Source organism: Carassius gibelio, chromosome A15 (genome assembly GCF_023724105.1).
Source record: "Carassius gibelio isolate Cgi1373 ecotype wild population from Czech Republic chromosome A15, carGib1.2-hapl.c, whole genome shotgun sequence".
NCBI classification, from domain to species: domain Eukaryota; kingdom Metazoa; phylum Chordata; class Actinopteri; order Cypriniformes; family Cyprinidae; genus Carassius; species Carassius gibelio.
Genome location: NC_068385.1, coordinates 6,368,032 through 6,388,933, shown reverse-complemented (window position 1 = coordinate 6,388,933; position 20,902 = coordinate 6,368,032). Strand labels below are relative to the sequence as shown.

Here is a 20,902-nt window from a genome sequence, read left to right as displayed (position 1 = left end):
CACACAACTACTAAAAAGGTAATTTTAAATCTACACCAGTCAACAAGTCAATCACTTACCCGAAAACTATATGGGTTTACCAAAAACCTCTCAACAGGTAACATGCGAACACAATGGTAGTCTTCAAAAAGAAACCTCCTCATAAATCACCAAAATCATGTCTAAATTGCTGACCACATTCAACAACTTAGCATGCTACATCACCACCGCATGTTACCCAACACATTGACATATCAACAACTTTGGTTACTGGTGCAAAATTACTTACCGACCTGAAGAAAGTGGGGGTGAGAAAAAAAAATCCTGCTCTCTCAAACATAACTTTTCACAAGTTCCCAACACTAAACAATGATGCTAAACAAAACACCACTGAACATGGCTATCTTAGACAGCAACTCCAGTACAAAAAAAAAAAAAAAAATCCTCTCTAATCTTCAAAGGCTTACCAGGCTCGGGCCACTTTAAACACTAAACTTCATGTCACCTGGCAAAAAACCAGGCCCTGAATAGCGTACCCCCAAAAGAGATTAAATCTCCACCCGGGATACCTTCAAAAATAACAAACTAACAAAACAAACAGTGTGCCGTTGGAAGGATTGACTAGCAACCCAGCTGGAACACTCTACCTAACCGGAGACTTCTAATAATCCAATACCCCTTTCCACACTCCACTCAACAAATAAAACCTCAAATCCAAACCATTATTGATCCTGGATGAGGCCCCAATTTATGTTACGACCCGGCTCAAAGTCATAACATAAAGAGGACAACTGACAAGATGATTTCTAATAAAGAAATTGTAAGTTTATTTAAAATTAAACAAATAATGTCTAGGGTTCGAACACAAGATAATTATAGTAAATATCAACACAAAATCAAATCAATAAACAGTTGGAAATGAGGTTGGTAGAGTTGTGGAAATAATATGGGAACACAAATTCAAGAACCCACTCTTCAAACAAAAATCACAAAACCCAAGTGAGAGAGAACTAGGCAAAATTTAGGAGCTCCTTAAATAGTTTGCCACAGGTGCAGCTGATCTTCATTTGAGCAATCCCGCCCACCAAAAAGGAGTCAGTCCTAGAACTCAAAAGATAAAAAGAAAACAGGGGCAGGGATGTAACATCTTCATCCCTTAATTATTCCTTATTTAAATGAAAGCTACAGATATTTCAGCGATAAGAGTGAGAAATATTAATTATTTCCTGATTTCAATTTTACTCTAGATGAGATGAAACAACCACTGTCTTTTGCTCCCTCTCCATGAGCTGATGGTACAGGTACCATCAAGGCAGGTGGTCTACTTTTTGTCCTGGACCATTTTCAGTGGACACAGCTCATGGGGGATTCCATTGTTAGCCTTCTAGCAAAGTACCATGAACAGAAAGTCACAGTTCTTATTTATAGGCGGTCTATATGCAAATTGGAAGCAATCGTTTGTTACAATGCTTCCTTTAATAATCAATAAAAATAAACACAAATTAACCATCTTAGCTTATTTTATTTTAATTATTTACTTACCATCTGGACAGTCTGTCCACACCTATATTATTTTAAACCCACAGAATATTTCCTCAGTAGTGTTCATTTTAATACACTAAAAAAAGCTTTAAAATCACATTGGTCAATTTTTTTTTTTTTCACGAAAGAAATGTAACAGTCACGGCAAGGTAAGGCCAGTTTATATAGCACATTTCCTATGCAATAGTAACACAAAGTGCTTTACATAAAATAAAGTACAACAATCATTTAAAAAAACAATAATCATTCAAATAAAACTAGGAATTAAAAAAAAACTTTGAAGATGACTTAAAAATGGATGAACAATGAATTTCAGTTTAAAATAGAAAATGATTATACATACATATAGTACAGTGCAGTCAGTTCGGCTCATTCAATAAATGCACAGCTAAACAGATGAGTTTGGAGTCTAGATCTGAATGTGACTTGTTTTATTACATCCGATCTCATCTGGAAGCTGAATCCAAATGAGGGCGGCAAAATAGCTAAAAGCAGATTCCCCTTGTTTTGTGTGAACTTTTGGTATTTCTAACTTCCTCGATTCTAATGATCTGAGAGGTCTGTTTGGTTTATATTCAATGAGCATATCTGCAGTGTACTAAGATCCTATATAGGCCATTGACAGGCGGAGAGTAAGGCTTTGCTCCCATCTGCTGGACAAAAGGAAAAAAATTAAATATATCTATATATTTATTCACTAATTTGTTTGTTTATTTATTTATCAATAATTAATAATTTTACAATAATTAAAAAGGATTAAAATGATGTTTATTGTATAATTTTTGATGTTTAGTTATAGAAATGCTGCATGACATAGTGTGCATTAAACATTAGAGTATGCAGAGACCAGAAAAACATGAAAAACAAAGTCAACCAGAGATTAAAATCTAATTATCTAATAAAAAAAAATAAGTAAATGTTCATATATATATATATATATATATATATATATATATATATATATATATATATATATATATATATATATATATATAAATAACAGTTTAAAATACTAATTGAATGTTTTATAGGTTGTTGGGGTTATTTTCAGTCACGTGATGCCCGACCATAGACTGCCTGACGCACTAAGCAGAAAGCGAGCGACGGCGGGCGAGCGAGCGAACTCCATTTTGTTCTTTCGCACGACACACTCTGGCTTCATAATGATCTTTTCGGGAACAGATGGGAGGAAAAGATAAAATATGAGTTCAGGCGACCGGGACCTATTGCCGTATTTCACTTTATTAAATGAAGATCAGTCACCAGACGACAGGAAATATATTGAACTGAGGATATAGGACTTAACTTCTGAACAAAATGACCACGGAGAAGCGAAAGTGAAAGTAGACCTAACTTTAACTAAAAGCTCGTATCAGTATTTCAGTCAAGCGTATTCAGAGGTTATCATATTAGTATTTGTCAGCTGGAACAAGACTTTTAGCAGTTTATGAAGCGTTTGTTTTTACATTTTAACACATTTGTCCAGTGGTTGACTCGACGTCTAGGCCATGGAGCCGAATAAGGTACGTATACAAGAAATCTTGAAGATTGCGTTTTTAAATGCTTATTAAAAGGTTGTGGCTGTTTTAATGTTTAAATTTACTTATTTTGTGGGAATTTAATGTCCCTGATAGAAGAGAGAATAGTATAAGATGAGGTCGTTTTCAGTTAGATTGTCATTAAGGCGAGGAAACCATGTTTAAGGTTGAAGTATATTTTTAATCACACGCTTGTGCAGTAGAACATTTCTGGGAGGTACAGGTGTGTTTATTTCTGCAGTGCTCCCTATAGCCGATGTGATATGTTATTTGATGTTAACATTTCCAGCAGCATGGACGATTAGCCTACCACGTTTTCTGTGCTGATTCACAGACCTCTAGATCTGACACTTTTTGAATTTATGGCCGAGTAACAAACATTGTGAACTCAATTTTCCTTTATCTGATTGTTTTTAGAATTTTAGTTTTATATTATTTGTTTTTCCTCTAAAGAGTGCACACTTGAGATAACTGCTAAATGAGGCTATGGACACACATGAAGAGGAAGATGATCTGGGGACGGTGGAGAGTGAACGGTAAAATATTAGTTTTATGATATATTACACTTTCTTAATTTCTCAATAGGTCTTGTGTAAATTGTGAAGAAACTATTACAACAAGAATATTTTTTACTAGTCATTACACTGTCCGTGGTCTTTTTTTTTTTAAAGATTAAGAGCAGATAAAGCAACATATCCATCACCTTCAGTCACATCTCTACAAAGTGACCAGTCACCGGATCGACCGATACTGTTCAAAGATGGATCTCAGAGTTTTCTGATGATAGAAAGGTATGCTAACTTAGAACTGGAGTGCCAAACTCCTGTCGATTTATGACCAGAATGGAAAAAAATCTTGTTCTTATAACCATTTTTTCTCCAAACCTTTAAAAATTAGGTGTAAATGCACATCAGTTTAAAATGTTAGTATGAAAATGATTATTTAAAAAGCTTTCCCCCACTAAAGGTTGAGACAAGGTCCATCAACATCTCCAGCAACTTCTGTTACATCCCTACAAAGTGACCAGTCACTGGATCGACCGATATTTTTCAAAGATGGAATAGAGCGTAAAGTGGGGAATAAAAGGTGTGGTACTTGCATACATTTTCTCAATATAAATCTGTGTCTTGGTTTTGTAATTTATAGTTTTTCATGTTATTTAAATAATTTACTATAAGTATGCAATATTCCACTTTCATTTGAACTGTTGTACTAAATAAACATCTTAAAACAACAACAACGACAAATAAACACTTATCTCTTGGCTTCTGCTCCACAACACTGACATACTTTGCTTTGAAATACAGAACACATAGGAAAGCTTTGAAAACAAATAGACAAGTTAAATGTCTTAGTGTTGTAACTGTATATTAAATATTACTCTATGAATGATGCTTTAATATTTGAAAGCAAATATGTTATTAAAGTTATCAATGCAAATTTCATCTTCATGCTACAAAGGACATGAATTGTACGTTATTTGTTTTTTGTTAGGGTTACTTGTATTGGAAAGTAAGAACACACTCACTTTTTTCTTCATTGTTTAAAGGTTGCGACAAGATAAAACAATGTCTCCATCACTCTCCTGTACATCTCTACAAGGTGACCAGTCACTGGACCGACCGATACTGTTCAAAGATGGAACTCAGAGCAAGGAAAGGTAAATGAGGAATAAGAGTTAGTGTCCATATTATGCATGCACTGGTTTACACAACAGATTTTCCTGCTGTGCTAATTTGATGGACAAATGCTATTTACTTACCCTGGTGTTGTTTCCATTCAGTATTCATTAGGAGTGTAACGATATACCAATGGCACGGTTCGGTTCGGTTTATGGTTTTGGAGCCACGGTTAGGTCCGGTTCAGTTCGGTTTGCTGTGGGGGCAGGGTTCATGTCATTTTACCAGCAATGCTAAGGAACAATAAATTCAATTAACTTAATTATACCAACAATAATAACTTGAGCTTTTCATTATTAACTTTGGCTTCAAATTTTTAGTGCAGTCAGCATACCGGAGTAAACAAAAATGAAATAAATACTTCTAATGTACACTAGTCAGAATAAAACATTTATCTCTTTAGTGTAGTCAGCTTAACGGAGTAAACTAAAATGAGATAACTCTAATGTAGTTAGTCAGAAATAAACATTTGTCTTTTTAGTGATGTCAGCTTACCTTTTATGTCAGTTTACTGAGTAAACGATAGACGATAAATTGTCCAAGAAATTATCGCGATAAACGATAATATTGTTGTTCTAAGACCAGTTTCAAATAATATAATGATAATGGCATAATAATGCAGGCGCACCTTTTCAAAGATCAATAAACTTGTATTTTATTTTATTGCGATTCCGAGCAAGAAATACCTGTCACAATGATCGAGTCTCGAGATCCAAAGTGCGAGGACAAAAATTGTTTATTTGCATATATCTGAATATAGCAAGCAATGAGAAATGTAGGAAGACGATGGCATAAACTCCAGATGAATAACGTCCAGACCGCTCAAGCTGCAGTTACTCTAACCCAGCGCAGGAATCCCAGGTGGGCGAGGAATAACTGTGAAAATACCAACTGGACAAGAACAGGAACAACAACTAGACAGGAGAGACAGACGAGAATTAACGAACCAACTACACTGATTTCATTTAGATAGAATGAAGATAGATTTCTGATTAAATTTAATGAAAAATATACATATATATTAGGGATGTCAACGATTAATCGATGATTGATTAATTATCAATAAGAGATGCAATCAATTAAAGCTATTAATGGTCGGTTAACTTATTTGATGTTGGGCTGCGTGCGGCTGATGCGCACTCAACACGAGCGAGCAGCTGTGAGTGAAGATAAACATATATAAATGCATCATCATTCATTCATAATGTACAAATTAGGCTTTTAATGTGATTTTAACTTTAAAGTCAACACAAAGTTCTTCAACATGGAAAGCAATAGAAATTTTGTAAAAAGTAATTTCACCAGATAATCGTTTCATATTCTGCACTTTACAGGGCTGCAAGGTTGCAGGACACAGGACAGTATATTCATTCCTACAACTTGTTAATTCATTCCTAAGACTTATTAATTTGTGGCAGCTGTTTATTTTTCATTAATTTTGTTCCTTATATAACCCATAATTTAACTGAATTAAGGGAACAAAAAAATGGGATGCTTTAAAGGAAATCCATAGCTTAGGCCATCCTTAAAAATATTCTTGTTTGCCGTAACCCGACTGACCCTTTAGGACTGACTCAATTTTTTATTTTTTTTGCTTTTAGTCTGACCGACTTGCCGGTTTACATTGAAAAAAACAAAATATAGACCTACCTATCGAACCTTTTTTTTTAAATTTACTATTTACTATTTACTATTTAAATTTAAATTTACAAAAATATTTTTAAGGATGGTCTAATGTAAGTAATTAGCCTAAAATAAAAATAACAGTTTGTTTTCATAAAAAAACACGGTGCTCCATAAACAAGTTCACCGAAAGGAAAGGTCGGTGATCACGGTGTCACTCACTTTCATAGATTCCAGGATAGTGTGTTTCAGTGGCATTATCATTGAAACGGTTGGCAGCTGTTCTGTGCTTAGCAGAGTTGTGACCATTTTCAGGAGTTTAAGAACCTGAATGATGTCCTCTGATAATTTTACATCATCTGAAAGAGTAACAATGTCCTTAATGCTTCTCTTAATACACCTGTTCCACCTGGTGGGAACATCCTGAATTAGCTTGTGTGGAGGTAGATAGAGCATCTCTTGTTTGTCCTTCAGCACTGCTGCAGCAGTAGTGCTACAATGGAAAAAGGTGACCACCTTTCGCACTCTGCCTAAAAGCCATGACATCTGGTTAACCCCCATTCCCTTCTGTGATGCCAGATTAACTGTGCGCAAAACATTGTATATTTGATGAAAAAACTGCATTAGCAATGTTTTTAGCTTTATCTGTTGTCACAGGAGTAGCGGCACTTTCTCTGTTGATTTTCCACTCTGCTACAGCTGCCTGTAGTATTTCTGACAGATGATCACTTGTGTGGCTTTCATAGACTGCAGAACCAGATTTTTAATTACCCAGTTATCCGTAATGTATTGCGCGGTGATCGTCATGAAAGACAGAGTTGCACGGTAGGTCCACCTGTCCGTAGTTAAAGCAATGAATTTAGCATAGCTCAGGTCTTCCATTAGTTTGGCTTTTACTTCGCTGTAAAGGTGAGGCAGCACATTCTGATTGAAATGCGGTCGGCTTGGTAATTTTAATATCTGGGCTCCAACAGACTTAGCAAATGCGTAAATCCGTCATTCTCAACAATGGAAAACAGCTGCATATCTAGTGCCATGAAAACACCTATTGCCTTTGTAATTATTTGAGCACAGTAAGAGTTAGCTTGTAGCTTCATTCTGAAGGCAGTGGGAAAAGTTTCCTGTTTTTGAGGCTTCCTACATGTGGCGCTAGGCTTCTTATGTAAGTTTTGAGAAACAGTTACGACAGATTGTGTGTGCTTTGTCTACGACACAAATTCCATTCTGTACTCCACTGGAAAACCAAAATGTTCCCACACAAGAGACATAAATGTGTCCGGGGGATCTGCAATCTCAGGCGCAATTTTTCGGTTCGGTTTGTGATATCGTTACACCCCTAGTATTCATGTCTTTTTCTCATCACAAAAGGAGAAAAAAAAAATGCTCACAATCTATATAATGGCAGTGAACAGTGAGCACATTCAAAGTTTAAAAAAGTATCACAGAATGATCCCATACATCTAGAGCTATATTCAGGGGCGCTGAACAAGATCCCGGGCCCTATGCATAGGCAGTCCTAATGCCCTCCCCCCCCCCACTCTTTTCAAGGGCCCTCCCTTCTTTTGGGGCCCTGGTAATCAGTACTGGTTTTACCCCCAGTCCTACGCCCCTGGCTATATTTGGCAGGTGTTCTGAAGATATGCAATAATGAAACTCTAATTGAATTGCAACTTATTTTTTATGAATATCTTGACTTTAGATGTTGGTCTGCCGTGCTTGATTTGTTTTTATCACACTGTATAAACACAGCAGTTCACTCTGGTGTGCCCAGGAAAAATATACAAGTGCGCCATTATGAGGAATCAAGATTGCTCAAAACCTTTAAAACTCATATTGATCATAAATTTCCGACAAATAACAGGTCAATGTACTATAAAAAAATCCTGTAAGTTTCAGAAGTTTCAGGTGGGTAGAGTACCCAAAAACTGTACTCAAGTAAAAGTATTCTAGAAATATTTACTCAAGTAAAAGTAAAAGTACTAGTCTGAATAGTTACTTGAGTAAGAGTAAAAGAGTATCGGATAAAAAATCTACTCAAGTAGTTAGTTACTAGTTACTTTGGGTCATATATACTGAGCCTATTTTTATTTAGATATATAGATAAAATGTATGTGTGCATGTATAAATGTATATATTTCATCAGCATTTACTCCAATTTATGTAATTTATTATAAAACCCTGTCTGTTTACGTAAGTAACAGATATAGGTGTCATGCCATAACATTTTTAATACGACTGAATTTATATTAAATGTGAATTTAACATTGAAAGTTAATGTGATATAAAAATTGCTACTAATCTTTCATTGTTCAGAAAGAGAGCAAATAACATTTACATTATAAAAGATCATTTTCACTGACAGTCTAGAGTTCAATCACTCTCATTAAAATCACTGAAACTGTTAACACTGTGAAATCAATATCTTAATTATAGATTCGTACACACATCTGCACTTTGTTGTTTCTGACGAGAGAATTCGCCAGAAAGAGGTATTCAGTCAGTCAGCGAGCGAGTGAAGGAAGCACCTGCATTTTAGCGATGACTCATCTGAACGCCTCTGATTGGCCATTGCATTCATAAGCTCAGCAGAATCTTGTGTGATTGGTTATAATGCGCAGTGCTGTAAAAACGCATCTATCTTTGGCTCAGCGCCAGCAAGCGATCACAGATCTGAATTTAGTAGCTAATGATATGACTTGCTGAACGTACTCGCACCATGTGATTGTATTAAAATTTATAAAATATTAATCGGCTATTTTTTGTCTTTTGGAAGCTGCATTCAACTTGGTTCCCTTCTGTTATAAGTCACACGTACAACAAACTAATGTCACAGGTATCGTGTACTGTAATCGAATATAGCCCAAGTTATTACCTGTTAAACAGTAGACAGCACACGCGGTGTTCATCTAATAAGGATCTCCATTGCAAGCAAATAATAGCCTTTGCAGATTTGCTTTCAATTCAGTGCAGTTCCATAGCCACGTGTTCAACGCTGCTGATGATCTTAAACGTTACAACTCTAAGTGAACCGCTTCAGACGCTCAGCACATGTGGTAGGGAACTGAACGAATCATTCAAACTGATTCATGAACCAATTCACTCGTTTGCCAATTGGTTTGATCAAGCCTTTGAACAGAATTGACTCAAAAGAATGAATAATTCGCGAATGGGCATTGCTCATTGCCCAGAGAAAAGTAGACGGCGCGTTTGGAATAAACTGAAATGGTTATAACATTTATTGCATTAAGATAAAGTAACGAGAGGAAAGTCGCCGACAGTAACGAAGTAAAAGTACAGATTTTTCCAAAAAATTACTCAAGTAAAAGTAACGAAGTAAATGTTACTCGTTACTACCCACCTCTGAATACTGGTGATGGTGTCCTTTATCAGTAGGCTTTATATTTATGCTCAACATGAAGTATAGATATTGTTGTCACGAAGACAAGACACGCAGCAGAAACGCCATACTCACGCCACGCAGCCAGTGTGTCACCGGCCTTAGAATCAGCTGCAGGGCGGGATTTGCGCTGAACGCGGAGACTTCCGCCACTTAATATGTTCGTTTGGAAACACAAAAATGTATATGTTCCGCACACAAAATATTGCTTTCAGTTATTCGGTACACATGTGCACCATACCGAAAGCCCTGCACCAAAACTGTCCAGTACGAATACACGTAAGATAAGCAGAAGTAAATTAAATAAAGAAAATTTAAAAGAGTTTTGGTTTTCATGTCTGTCAAGTGTTAAGCACCAGTTCTCTCTTCCCTTCAAACGTTGAGACAAAGTCAAACAGCATCTCCAGCACCTTCATGCACGTCTCTACAAAGTGACCAGTCACTAGATCGTCCGATACTGTTCAAAGATGGAGCAGAGAGTTTCATTAACAATAAAAGGTGTGAGCACTTATAATTTCTGGTGGGATGCTTACAAGTTTGGGTATAAAAACACAAACAAAACGTTTAATAATAATAATAATAATTCCTTACATTTATATGTTTAAATATCAAAATGAGGCACAGGTGTTTTTATATCACTGTGTTTCTGAAGGAAGACTTGCATGTTATATGACTGATAACGCAGCGTTTGTGAGCTCAGCGTTGCTTTATTTACAGCTGTTATTGAGGAAACCTCTATTTCTCGCGCTTTAAAGCATCTCCTGCTTAACATTTCTTGCATGTTTTATTTTTAATAGTAAATCCCCTTTTGTCAACCAAAAAATAAAGGGTAACACTTTAGAATACTGTTTCTTACTTACTACATAACTAATTAGGAATTACTGAAGAACTAACAGGTAATTATTCATTAACACTTAACTCACTACTGTTAACTACTAAGAAAGATGTGTTAACTAATCAGTATGTAATATAATTTTATGATTGTGTTAAGTAACAGTTAGCTAATCAGTAACTAATATATTCTGTGATACCTCCTGAATAACTACTATTAATTATCTACTAGTTAAGGTTAGTAGTTATTATAATACAGCTTCTGTCATGATGATTTATGACTTTGACCTTTGACCTTTTGACAGGTTGAACTTCCGGTAACCTTATGATGGATGGGCGGAACTTTCCGACTTCAAGGGTTAACCTATGACCTTTGCAAGCATCGATCATGTGCTTTTGACAGAAAGTTTTACCCTATTGACCTAATTAGTTCTAAATCATGGTTTTGACGGCTAGTTTAAACTTAAGATGAAAGACTCCCCACACATCGATCATGCGGTTTTGACAGAAAGTTTTACCCTATTGACCTGTTAGTTCTAAATTATAAAGGTATATGAAAGACTCTCCAATCATCGATCATGTGGTTTTGACAGAAAGTTTTACCCTATTGACCTAATTAGTTTTAAATTATAATGGTACATGAAAGACTCCTCACGCATCGATCATGCGGTTTTGACAGAAAGTTTTACCCTATTGACCGTTAGTTTGTTTGAAGTGTGTGCCAGTTGTTTGAACTCTGTGTCAGTTAGTTTGTTTGAAGTTTATCACAGTTATACGGTTATGTGTGTGTGTGTGTGTGTGTGGTTATAAGGCTTCTCCCCCTCCCATTACATTTATGAGCGGTGTATAAATGGGGTCGGTGTGTTCTACACCCATCACCGGAAAGGGAAACATGAGCTACATGAGCATGGATGGTTTATCCTCCCCTCAATCGGCAGATTTGGGGCCGAGCAACAGGATGTTGAATAGCCTGACTATGGCGCCGAGAAAACCTTTCGGACACATCCGTTTGACAAGTTTTCTCCATGAAATTTCAGAATGGACTAAAGGTGAATTTATGATGCGTAGTAACCGCGTATTTGGATACAAATTTCACAAACCAACTCGAGTCGTTACGCTCTACACCACCGACGGCCTCGGTGAGTTTCAGGCTGGGGAAGACGAGTGTCTGGTATTTCCTGAAAAAGACTGGTCTCTATTTTACAAACGTGTCTGGAATGATCTGAATGACGGCGGCGAGGAGCCTTTGTACGTGGCGGAGTGGGACGGGACGACCCCGAATGTCCGGTACCGTGTGGTGGGTGACCATACTCAAAAGAGACCGAATGATTCTGTTTACATATTCTGCTGTAAAGACAAGACAAAGCTCAACAACACACGGTTTGGACGCATCCTGCCTAACGAGCATCACGATCTGTATGAAATGCAGTTTTTGTTCAAGTGGTGCGATCTGGATCTACTGAATAGGCTTTTTTCAACCATCAACAAAATGTTCAAATGGTGTGACATGCATGACGGATACAACAAAATTAAAGTTCAACTGTTCCACCCCGAGAGATGTGCTCGGAGCAGCACATACTCTCTGCCGTCCCCGCCCATTCACTACAACCATTCTAAAGCTCCACGGTCGGACCTCGTCAAGCGTCGTGTATAAATCAAGGCTGAAGCGCTCCAACGCCCCCTCCCCTTTTCCACAGCGATCATAAAATACCGCGACTCGACCCTCCCGAGCATCATTTATAAACCATGGCCGAAGACCACGTGTGCAGCTGCGGTATCTCTTTCGACAGCATTCTCGACCCTCCCGACGACGCAACCCTACATACTCCGACTGACGCCGGCGGTCCATCGGGCCTCCACAACGACTGGGTCTCGGCTAAAACGGTCAGACGGCGCATAGAGTTAGAATCGTGCCTTGAAAACGATTGGGCTCCCAACAACATCGTCACCGCTGAAGCCTCGGACCTCCAAAACTACTTCGGACCACCTATCAAACGTAGCTTAGACTCAGATCTGATGATCGGGACCCCCAGCCCCCACAGAGGGGACAAAAGTTTAGGGGTCCAATCGCAAGACTCCTCTACATTCGACCGAACCCTTCCTCATTCTAATCCTGACTTCGACGTCGTAGACGGATGTTTCACCCACGTCGGATTCAAAATCGTGAAAGCCGCGACCGTGGTTTTACTGCAACATCTCATCAACGATAAGCAGAAGGACGAGTGCGAGGGTTGCGCGATTGACCATCCTAGTCAGCTGCAACATTCCTGTCTGTTTGACCCTCCCAACTACTACTTCGACACACACTTTGACGAACTTTCGGGCAAGCTGTTTAAACCCTCTTTTCATTCCATCATCACTACCCTCCTGGAGCGGTGCGGGTTAAAATCTCAACCCCATCGTATTCAAGGAACAGTCGGGACTATTCTGCGTGAATTAAAAGACGAACCATTCATCGTCTCCAAGGTGGAAGAAATCAGGGCGAGACTTCTGGACAAACCCTGCAAGGAAATAGTCGGCGACGTCGTTGATCTCTGGGAAAATCTCCCAAACGTGAATGGCCAGTGACCAAACCGCCTCCAACATGGGTGCAGCCTGTAGCCTAAAGTACTGTATGGAATTATTGTTTAAAGACCATTACAGAGAGCAGATGACGAATCTCGTGAGCAAGATTATTATGGACGCATCCCACCCCGATACTCCGTGTCACGATACCGTGCGCGAGGCAAATCTAAAGAAAAATATGGCGTATATAAGAGGACTGGTTAGCTCGTGGGACTATTTGACGGACAAATGTGTTGACGGTAACGATCCACCCATCGTAATGATAAAACAGGTTCTAGATATGTTGTGTGAATCACGATCCCCGCTCGAGATCACCGATCTGCTGAGTACTTGTACCTACGTGGCAGATGTCTGCACCGAGCTAATGAAGAAATCAAAAGAATATGACTCCGATGATCAGGACGACGTTGTCAAAATCGTCGAAGTGATTACAAACGTGGACAAAATTGTCGTAATGTACGTAGATTACATCCTTGACAAAAACATGATGGCCTGCCAACATTTCGATAAGTTTTCGAGGGAGGCTAGCCACTATTTTAGGAACGACGCTAAAACCTCTAGGAGGTTTAAACTATCATAAAAAACCAGATTTTACCGTAAACGCCGTCGCGGACGCCCCTCATCAATGCGATATCAACGGGGGGTTCTACACGATGTACGTCTACACGGATATTATCCAATATCAAACGGTCGGCGATTCTTACGTTCCTCTTTTGAGATGCGTACATATATCGGGTAAAAGCAACGACTCGGTCATTGCTAGATACGACAACCCACATTACGCATCGATCAGCAAGGATCACATCACCGACATCACCATAGAGCTGAAGGACGATCAAAACCGCAGAGTACCATTTTCTTACGGGAAAGTCATCGTAAAACTACACTTTAAACCGAAAAATGGTTTATTATAGACCCGGAGAGACCGCCGACTACGTCAGCTACTACCGAAATCAGGCCGGCGGGGATTTGCCGGGCTATGCCGGGGGAGGGGTTATGTACGGAGCGGGGTTAGGGGGTCTTTTCAGAGGCCTGTTCAGGATGGCTGTACCTCTGTTAAAAAGAGGATTTAGCATCGCGAAACCCCATCTAAAATCGGCCGCTAAAAATATAGTATCCGACGTCGTCTCAAACGTATTGACGCGGTCTCATAACGATAAAGCTCAAGACGGATCCGGTCTGATGGTCATGGCCCGTAAGAGGATGTCTAAACCACCCGGTGTGAGGAGGCGTGGTCAGTGGGGAAAGAAGAAAACAACACTCGGACCGAAGAAACGCTCAGTCGTACGCAGAAAGCGTAAGGCGGGTGTTAGACGAAAGGCGTCGATCAAGAGAGTCGTAAAAACCATCTTCTAACATGGCGTTATTGCACCGCATGTCGGGGGAGTGCATCAAGTCCGAGTTGGACCTATTTACGGTCCCGCTGACGCAGACCGTTATTGAGAAAAACGGCTATTTAGAAGTAGCCCCATTATCGGCCATATCGTACTCTGCACCGTTGGAGTTTTTTATCGCCGGCAACGGCGACGATTATTTGGATCTTAACAACACGATGCTCTATCTACGGGTGAAAATCACGGGGCCTGACGGAGCAGATATCGCTCACCCGGCTAAGGTGCAATAACGCCATGTTAGAAGATGGTTTTTACGACTCTCTTGATCGACGCCTTTCGTCTAACACCCGCCTTACGCTTTCTGCGTACGACTGAGCGTTTCTTCGGTCCGAGTGTTGTTTTCTTCTTTCCCCACTGACCACGCCTCCTCACACCGGGTGGTTTAGACATCCTCTTACGGGCCATGACCATCAGACCGGATCCGTCTTGAGCTTTATCGTTATGAGACCGCGTCAATACGTTTGAGACGACGTCGGATACTATATTTTTAGCGGCCGATTTTAGATGGGGTTTCGCGATGCTAAATCCTCTTTTTAACAGAGGTACAGCCATCCTGAACAGGCCTCTGAAAAGACCCCCTAACCCCGCTCCGTACATAACCCCTCCCCCGGCATAGCCCGGCAAATCCCCGCCGGCCTGATTTCGGTAGTAGCTGACGTAGTCGGCGGTCTCTCCGGGTCTATAATAAACCATTTTTCGGTTTAAAGTGTAGTTTTACGATGACTTTCCCGTAAGAAAATGGTACTCTGCGGTTTTGATCGTCCTTCAGCTCTATGGTGATGTCGGTGATGTGATCCTTGCTGATCGATGCGTAATGTGGGTTGTCGTATCTAGCAATGACCGAGTCGTTGCTTTTACCCGATATATGTACGCATCTCAAAAGAGGAACGTAAGAATCGCCGACCGTTTGATATTGGATAATATCCGTGTAGACGTACATCGTGTAGAACCCCCCGTTGATATCGCATTGATGAGGGGCGTCCGCGACGGCGTTTACGGTAAAATCTGGTTTTTTATGATAGTTTAAACCTCCTAGAGGTTTTAGCGTCGTTCCTAAAATAGTGGCTAGCCTCCCTCGAAAACTTATCGAAATGTTGGGTTTCGCGGTCAGATTCACCTTGTTTTTGAATTCGTCGAGACTCAAAACGGCCGCCGGTGCGGTAAGTTGATTTATAGCACGCAGGATTGTACGAATGTTTGCGTAGTACCCGCCGCTTATGTGTAATTTCGTAATTGCAGAAAAACCGCTATAAGAGCCTTTGGAGGTCTTGCTATCCGGGGGTTCCGGGACCGTATGTAGGAAGAAATGACCGTCTTCGTCATCAAAGTTGTACCAACTTCTAGGATATTCGATTTCGGCGAGTCCGACTTCCCATTGTCCTTTCAAGTCTATAGCTTTTGCTAACCTGGTCGTATAGGAGGATATGCGATTTTCAGGATAAACCGACGACGACGCATTGCACGGTAACGTGACGTAGAACCCGTGATCGTCCATGGTGGTCCTTCGCCGGTATGATCTCGTCCGTTAAACGACGGGGTGTTTTAAGTCCAGCAGAGTTTTTTTATCTATGTAACTATTAAATTTTGAAGGCCACCCTAGCCATTTCACTAAAACGAGCGTAGATTTCCCTTGTTTTTTCTGGCCTAAAATCTTTTCCACCTTAAAAGATTTGTTTTTACTCACAATTATTTTTTGCAGCTCTTTTTCGTAAAAAACCCCCTCGATGACATCGCCGTCGTAATCGGTGAGTCTGTAGACCGGGGGTTGACGCGGAATACGCGAGGATACGGTGAAAAATTCCTCCGTGTAGTTCTGCTCATAACCTTTGGCGAACGGACCTCTCACTTTAGAAATCCTGACGACGTCGCCGACTTTGAAATTAAATACGGATCTCTCGGTCTTCTTTATATCGCCGTACAAGTTTTGAAACACTTGATCCTCGTTTACTTTACCGACGTCCACGGGTCTCATTCTGATACTTCGATGATAACTGGTATTGTACCCCTGCACGATGTCTTGTAAAACATCTATGTATCGACGGGAATTTGTAGCCGTTAAAAATCGCCACATACGACTTTTTAAGGTTCTGTTAAATCGTTCCACGACGCTGGCTTTCAAATCGGTAGCGGTAGCGAAATGATTAATGTCGTGCTTTTTCATCACATCTTGAAATTGTTTGTTAAAAAATTCCTTTCCCTGATCCGTCTGCAATTTCTGAGGCACGCGGCCCTCTTCGAGGATAGACTCGAACGCTCTAGCGACCTCGAGACCGGTCTTATTCTTCAACACACGAACCCAGGCGTACTTGCTAAATACGTCTATGCACGTCAGCAGATATTTATGACCGTCGTTATCCTTAGCGTAGGCGATCATGTCGACGAGATCGGCCTGGAACTGAGTATCGACCCCGTACACGACCACTCTGTTTCGTTTGTATTTTATAGGCGCTGGTTTGTGTAATGTGTAAGCGTCCTCACCAGCCAGCCATTCTGAGACCTGTTTATCGCTTAGACGGACCCCGGTGTCTTTCAAGACGGCGTCTTTTAATCGTTTTCTACCGCCTAAAGAGCCAGGGTTGGAGGGGGTGTAATAAGCCTCTTTCATGAGCTCCGACATGGTGCCGTCGCAACCGTCAAAAAGAATGACGCGTACAAGCGGTTTGAATCAATCTTTTATTAAAAAAAATGTTACAGGATATAATAAAAGATAGTAAACATGGATATAATAAAAGATAGTAAACATGGATATGATAGAAATACTATAAGTAAAATGGATATAATAGAGGATAGAAAAGATACTATAAGTAAAATGCTATTAATACAACATGTAAAAATAATACATACTCTCTGATTAAAAAAAGAATGGGGTTAATACGATTCAACATGCAAAATGGATATAATGATGTTACATACACAGACTAAAATGTACAACGGTTATAACAGGGGTGTTACAGGATACAAAATGGATTAATAATACCGTCAGTGGTAATCTAACCAGAAAAGAAAATCGCGGCAGGCCATCATGTTTTTGTCAAGGATGTAATCTACGTACATTACGACAATTTTGTCCACGTTTGTAATCACTTCGACGATTTTGACAACGTCGTCCTGATCATCGGAGTCATATTCTTTTGATTTCTTCATTAGCTCGGTGCAGACATCTGCCACGTAGGTACAAGTACTCAGCAGATCGGTGATCTCGAGCGGGGATCGTGATTCACACAACATATCTAGAACCTGTTTTATCATTACGATGGGTGGATCGTTACCGTCAACACATTTGTCCGTCAAATAGTCCCACGAGCTAACCAGTCCTCTTATATACGCCATATTTTTCTTTAGATTTGCCTCGCGCACGGTATCGTGACACGGAGTATCGGGGTGGGATGCGTCCATAATAATCTTGCTCACGAGATTCGTCATCTGCTCTCTGTAATGGTCTTTAAACAATAATTCCATACAGTACTTTAGGCTACAGGCTGCACCCATGTTGGAGGCGGTTTGGTCACTGGCCATTCGCGTTTGGGAGATTTTCCCAGAGATCAACGACGTCGCCGACTATTTCCTTGCAGGGTTTGTCCAGAAGTCTCGCCCTGATTTCTTCCACCTTGGAGACGATGAATGGTTCGTCTTTTAATTCACGCAGAATAGTCCCGACTGTTCCTTGAATACGATGGGGTTGAGATTTTAACCCGCACCGCTCCAGGAGGGTAGTGATGATGGAATGAAAAGAGGGTTTAAACAGCTTGCCCGAAAGTTCGTCAAAGTGTGTGTCGAAGTAGTAGTTGGGAGGGTCAAACAGACAGGAATGTTGCAGCTGACTAGGATGGTCAATCGCGCAACCCTCGCACTCGTCCTTCTGCTTATCGTTGATGAGATGTTGCAGTAAAACCACGGTCGCGGCTTTCACGATTTTGAATCCGACGTGGGTGAAACATCCGTCTACGACGTCGAAGTCAGGATTAGAATGAGGAAGGGTTCGGTCGAATGTAGAGGAGTCTTGCGATTGGACCCCTAAACTTTTGTCCCCTCTGTGGGGGCTGGGGGTCCCGATCATCAGATCTGAGTCTAAGCTACGTTTGATAGGTGGTCCGAAGTAGTTTTGGAGGTCCGAGGCTTCAGCGGTGACGATGTTGTTGGGAGCCCAATCGTTTTCAAGGCACGATTCTAACTCTATGCGCCGTCTGACCGTTTTAGCCGAGACCCAGTCGTTGTGGAGGCCCGATGGACCGCCGGCGTCAGTCGGAGTATGTAGGGTTGCGTCGTCGGGAGGGTCGAGAATGCTGTCGAAAGAGATACCGCAGCTGCACACGTGGTCTTCGGCCATGGTTTATAAATGATGCTCGGGAGGGTCGAGTCGCGGTATTTTATGATCGCTGTGGAAAAGGGGAGGGGGCGTTGGAGCGCTTCAGCCTTGATTTATACACGACGCTTGACGAGGTCCGACCGTGGAGCTTTAGAATGGTTGTAGTGAATGGGCGGGGACGGCAGAGAGTATGTGCTGCTCCGAGCACATCTCTCGGGGTGGAACAGTTGAACTTTAATTTTGTTGTATCCGTCATGCATGTCACACCATTTGAACATTTTGTTGATGGTTGAAAAAAGCCTATTCAGTAGATCCAGATCGCACCACTTGAACAAAAACTGCATTTCATACAGATCGTGATGCTCGTTAGGCAGGATGCGTCCAAACCGTGTGTTGTTGAGCTTTGTCTTGTCTTTACAGCAGAATATGTAAACAGAATCATTCGGTCTCTTTTGAGTATGGTCACCCACCACACGGTACCGGACATTCGGGGTCGTCCCGTCCCACTCCGCCACGTACAAAGGCTCCTCGCCGCCGTCATTCAGATCATTCCAGACACGTTTGTAAAATAGAGACCAGTCTTTTTCAGGAAATACCAGACACTCGTCTTCCCCAGCCTGAAACTCACCGAGGCCGTCGGTGGTGTAGAGCGTAACGACTCGAGTTGGTTTGTGAAATTTGTATCCAAATACGCGGTTACTACGCATCATAAATTCACCTTTAGTCCATTCTGAAATTTCATGGAGAAAACTTGTCAAACGGATGTGTCCGAAAGGTTTTCTCGGCGCCATAGTCAGGCTATTCAACATCCTGTTGCTCGGCCCCAAATCTGCCGATTGAGGGGAGGATAAACCATCCATGCTCATGTAGCTCATGTTTCCCTTTCCGGTGATGGGTGTAGAACACACCGACCCCATTTATACACCGCTCATAAATGTAATGGGAGGGGGAGAAGCCTTATAACCACACACACACACACACACACATAACCGTATAACTGTGATAAACTTCAAACAAACTAACTGACACAGAGTTCAAACAACTGGCACACACTTCAAACAAACTAACGGTCAATAGGGTAAAACTTTCTGTCAAAACCGCATGATCGATGCGTGAGGAGTCTTTCATGTACCATTATAATTTAAAACTAATTAGGTCAATAGGGTAAAACTTTCTGTCAAAACCACATGATCGATGATTGGAGAGTCTTTCATATACCTTTATAATTTAGAACTAACAGGTCAATAGGGTAAAACTTTCTGTCAAAACCGCATGATCGATGTGTGGGGAGTCTTTCATCTTAAGTTTAAACTAGCCGTCAAAACCATGATTTAGAACTAATTAGGTCAATAGGGTAAAACTTTCTGTCAAAAGCACATGATCGATGCTTGCAAAGGTCATAGGTTAACCCTTGAAGTCGGAAAGTTCCGCCCATCCATCATAAGGTTACCGGAAGTTCAACCTGTCAAAAGGTCAAAGGTCAAAGTCATAAATCATCATGACAGAAGCTGTATTATAATAACTACTAAGGTTCAAGAAAAATAACTATGAAAGAACTACTTCTGAACAGTTATACGCAAAAAAACACTATAATAATCAGGCTGTGTCCCACAAATCAAGTACTTGAGTAAAAGTACAGATACCCCAATAAAATATTACTCCAGTAAAATTATAAGTAGGCCTGTTAATTTTCAAAATTACTTGAGTAAAAGGACAAGTACAAAGAACTACTACAGTAGCAACTTTGTTACAGCCCAATTATTAGCCTATAATGGAAATGAAATATGGATTTTGTTTGCTTCTAAATGTTTAACTTTTGATTATGAAATGTTTGTTAAATTAGTTAAAATGTGGGCAGTATACATGTTAAAATGGAATAAAATATGCTGTATTAAGAAATGTTCTCATCTGAAATAAACAGATGAACAAAGTTTATGATTACTTTTATAGGTTGTTCTTAGTCAAAATGATGTAGTTTATTAAGTCCTGCAAAATTATCTGATAATTAATTATTAATTACTAATGGGTTCCCTATGTTTTCACTTTAG

At 40.2% G+C, this 20,902-nt stretch overlaps 1 protein-coding gene across 2 annotated transcripts in view; it reads left to right on the top strand.

Moving 5' to 3' along the window:
- The first annotated feature begins 2,632 nt into the window (after positions 1–2,632).
- Positions 2,633–20,902, top strand: part of LOC128029013 (uncharacterized) — a 385,593-nt gene continuing 367,323 nt past the window's right edge. For both annotated transcript variants that reach the window (XM_052616458.1, XM_052616457.1), the window contains exons 1-5: positions 2,633–3,044; positions 3,513–3,595; positions 3,731–3,850; positions 4,026–4,145; positions 4,609–4,719. In XM_052616458.1, coding sequence (XP_052472418.1) covers positions 3,546–3,595; positions 3,731–3,850; positions 4,026–4,145; positions 4,609–4,719 — 401 coding nt within the window. In that variant the 5' untranslated portion in view covers positions 2,633–3,044; positions 3,513–3,545. The remainder of the gene's footprint in view (positions 3,045–3,512; positions 3,596–3,730; positions 3,851–4,025; positions 4,146–4,608; positions 4,720–20,902) is intronic.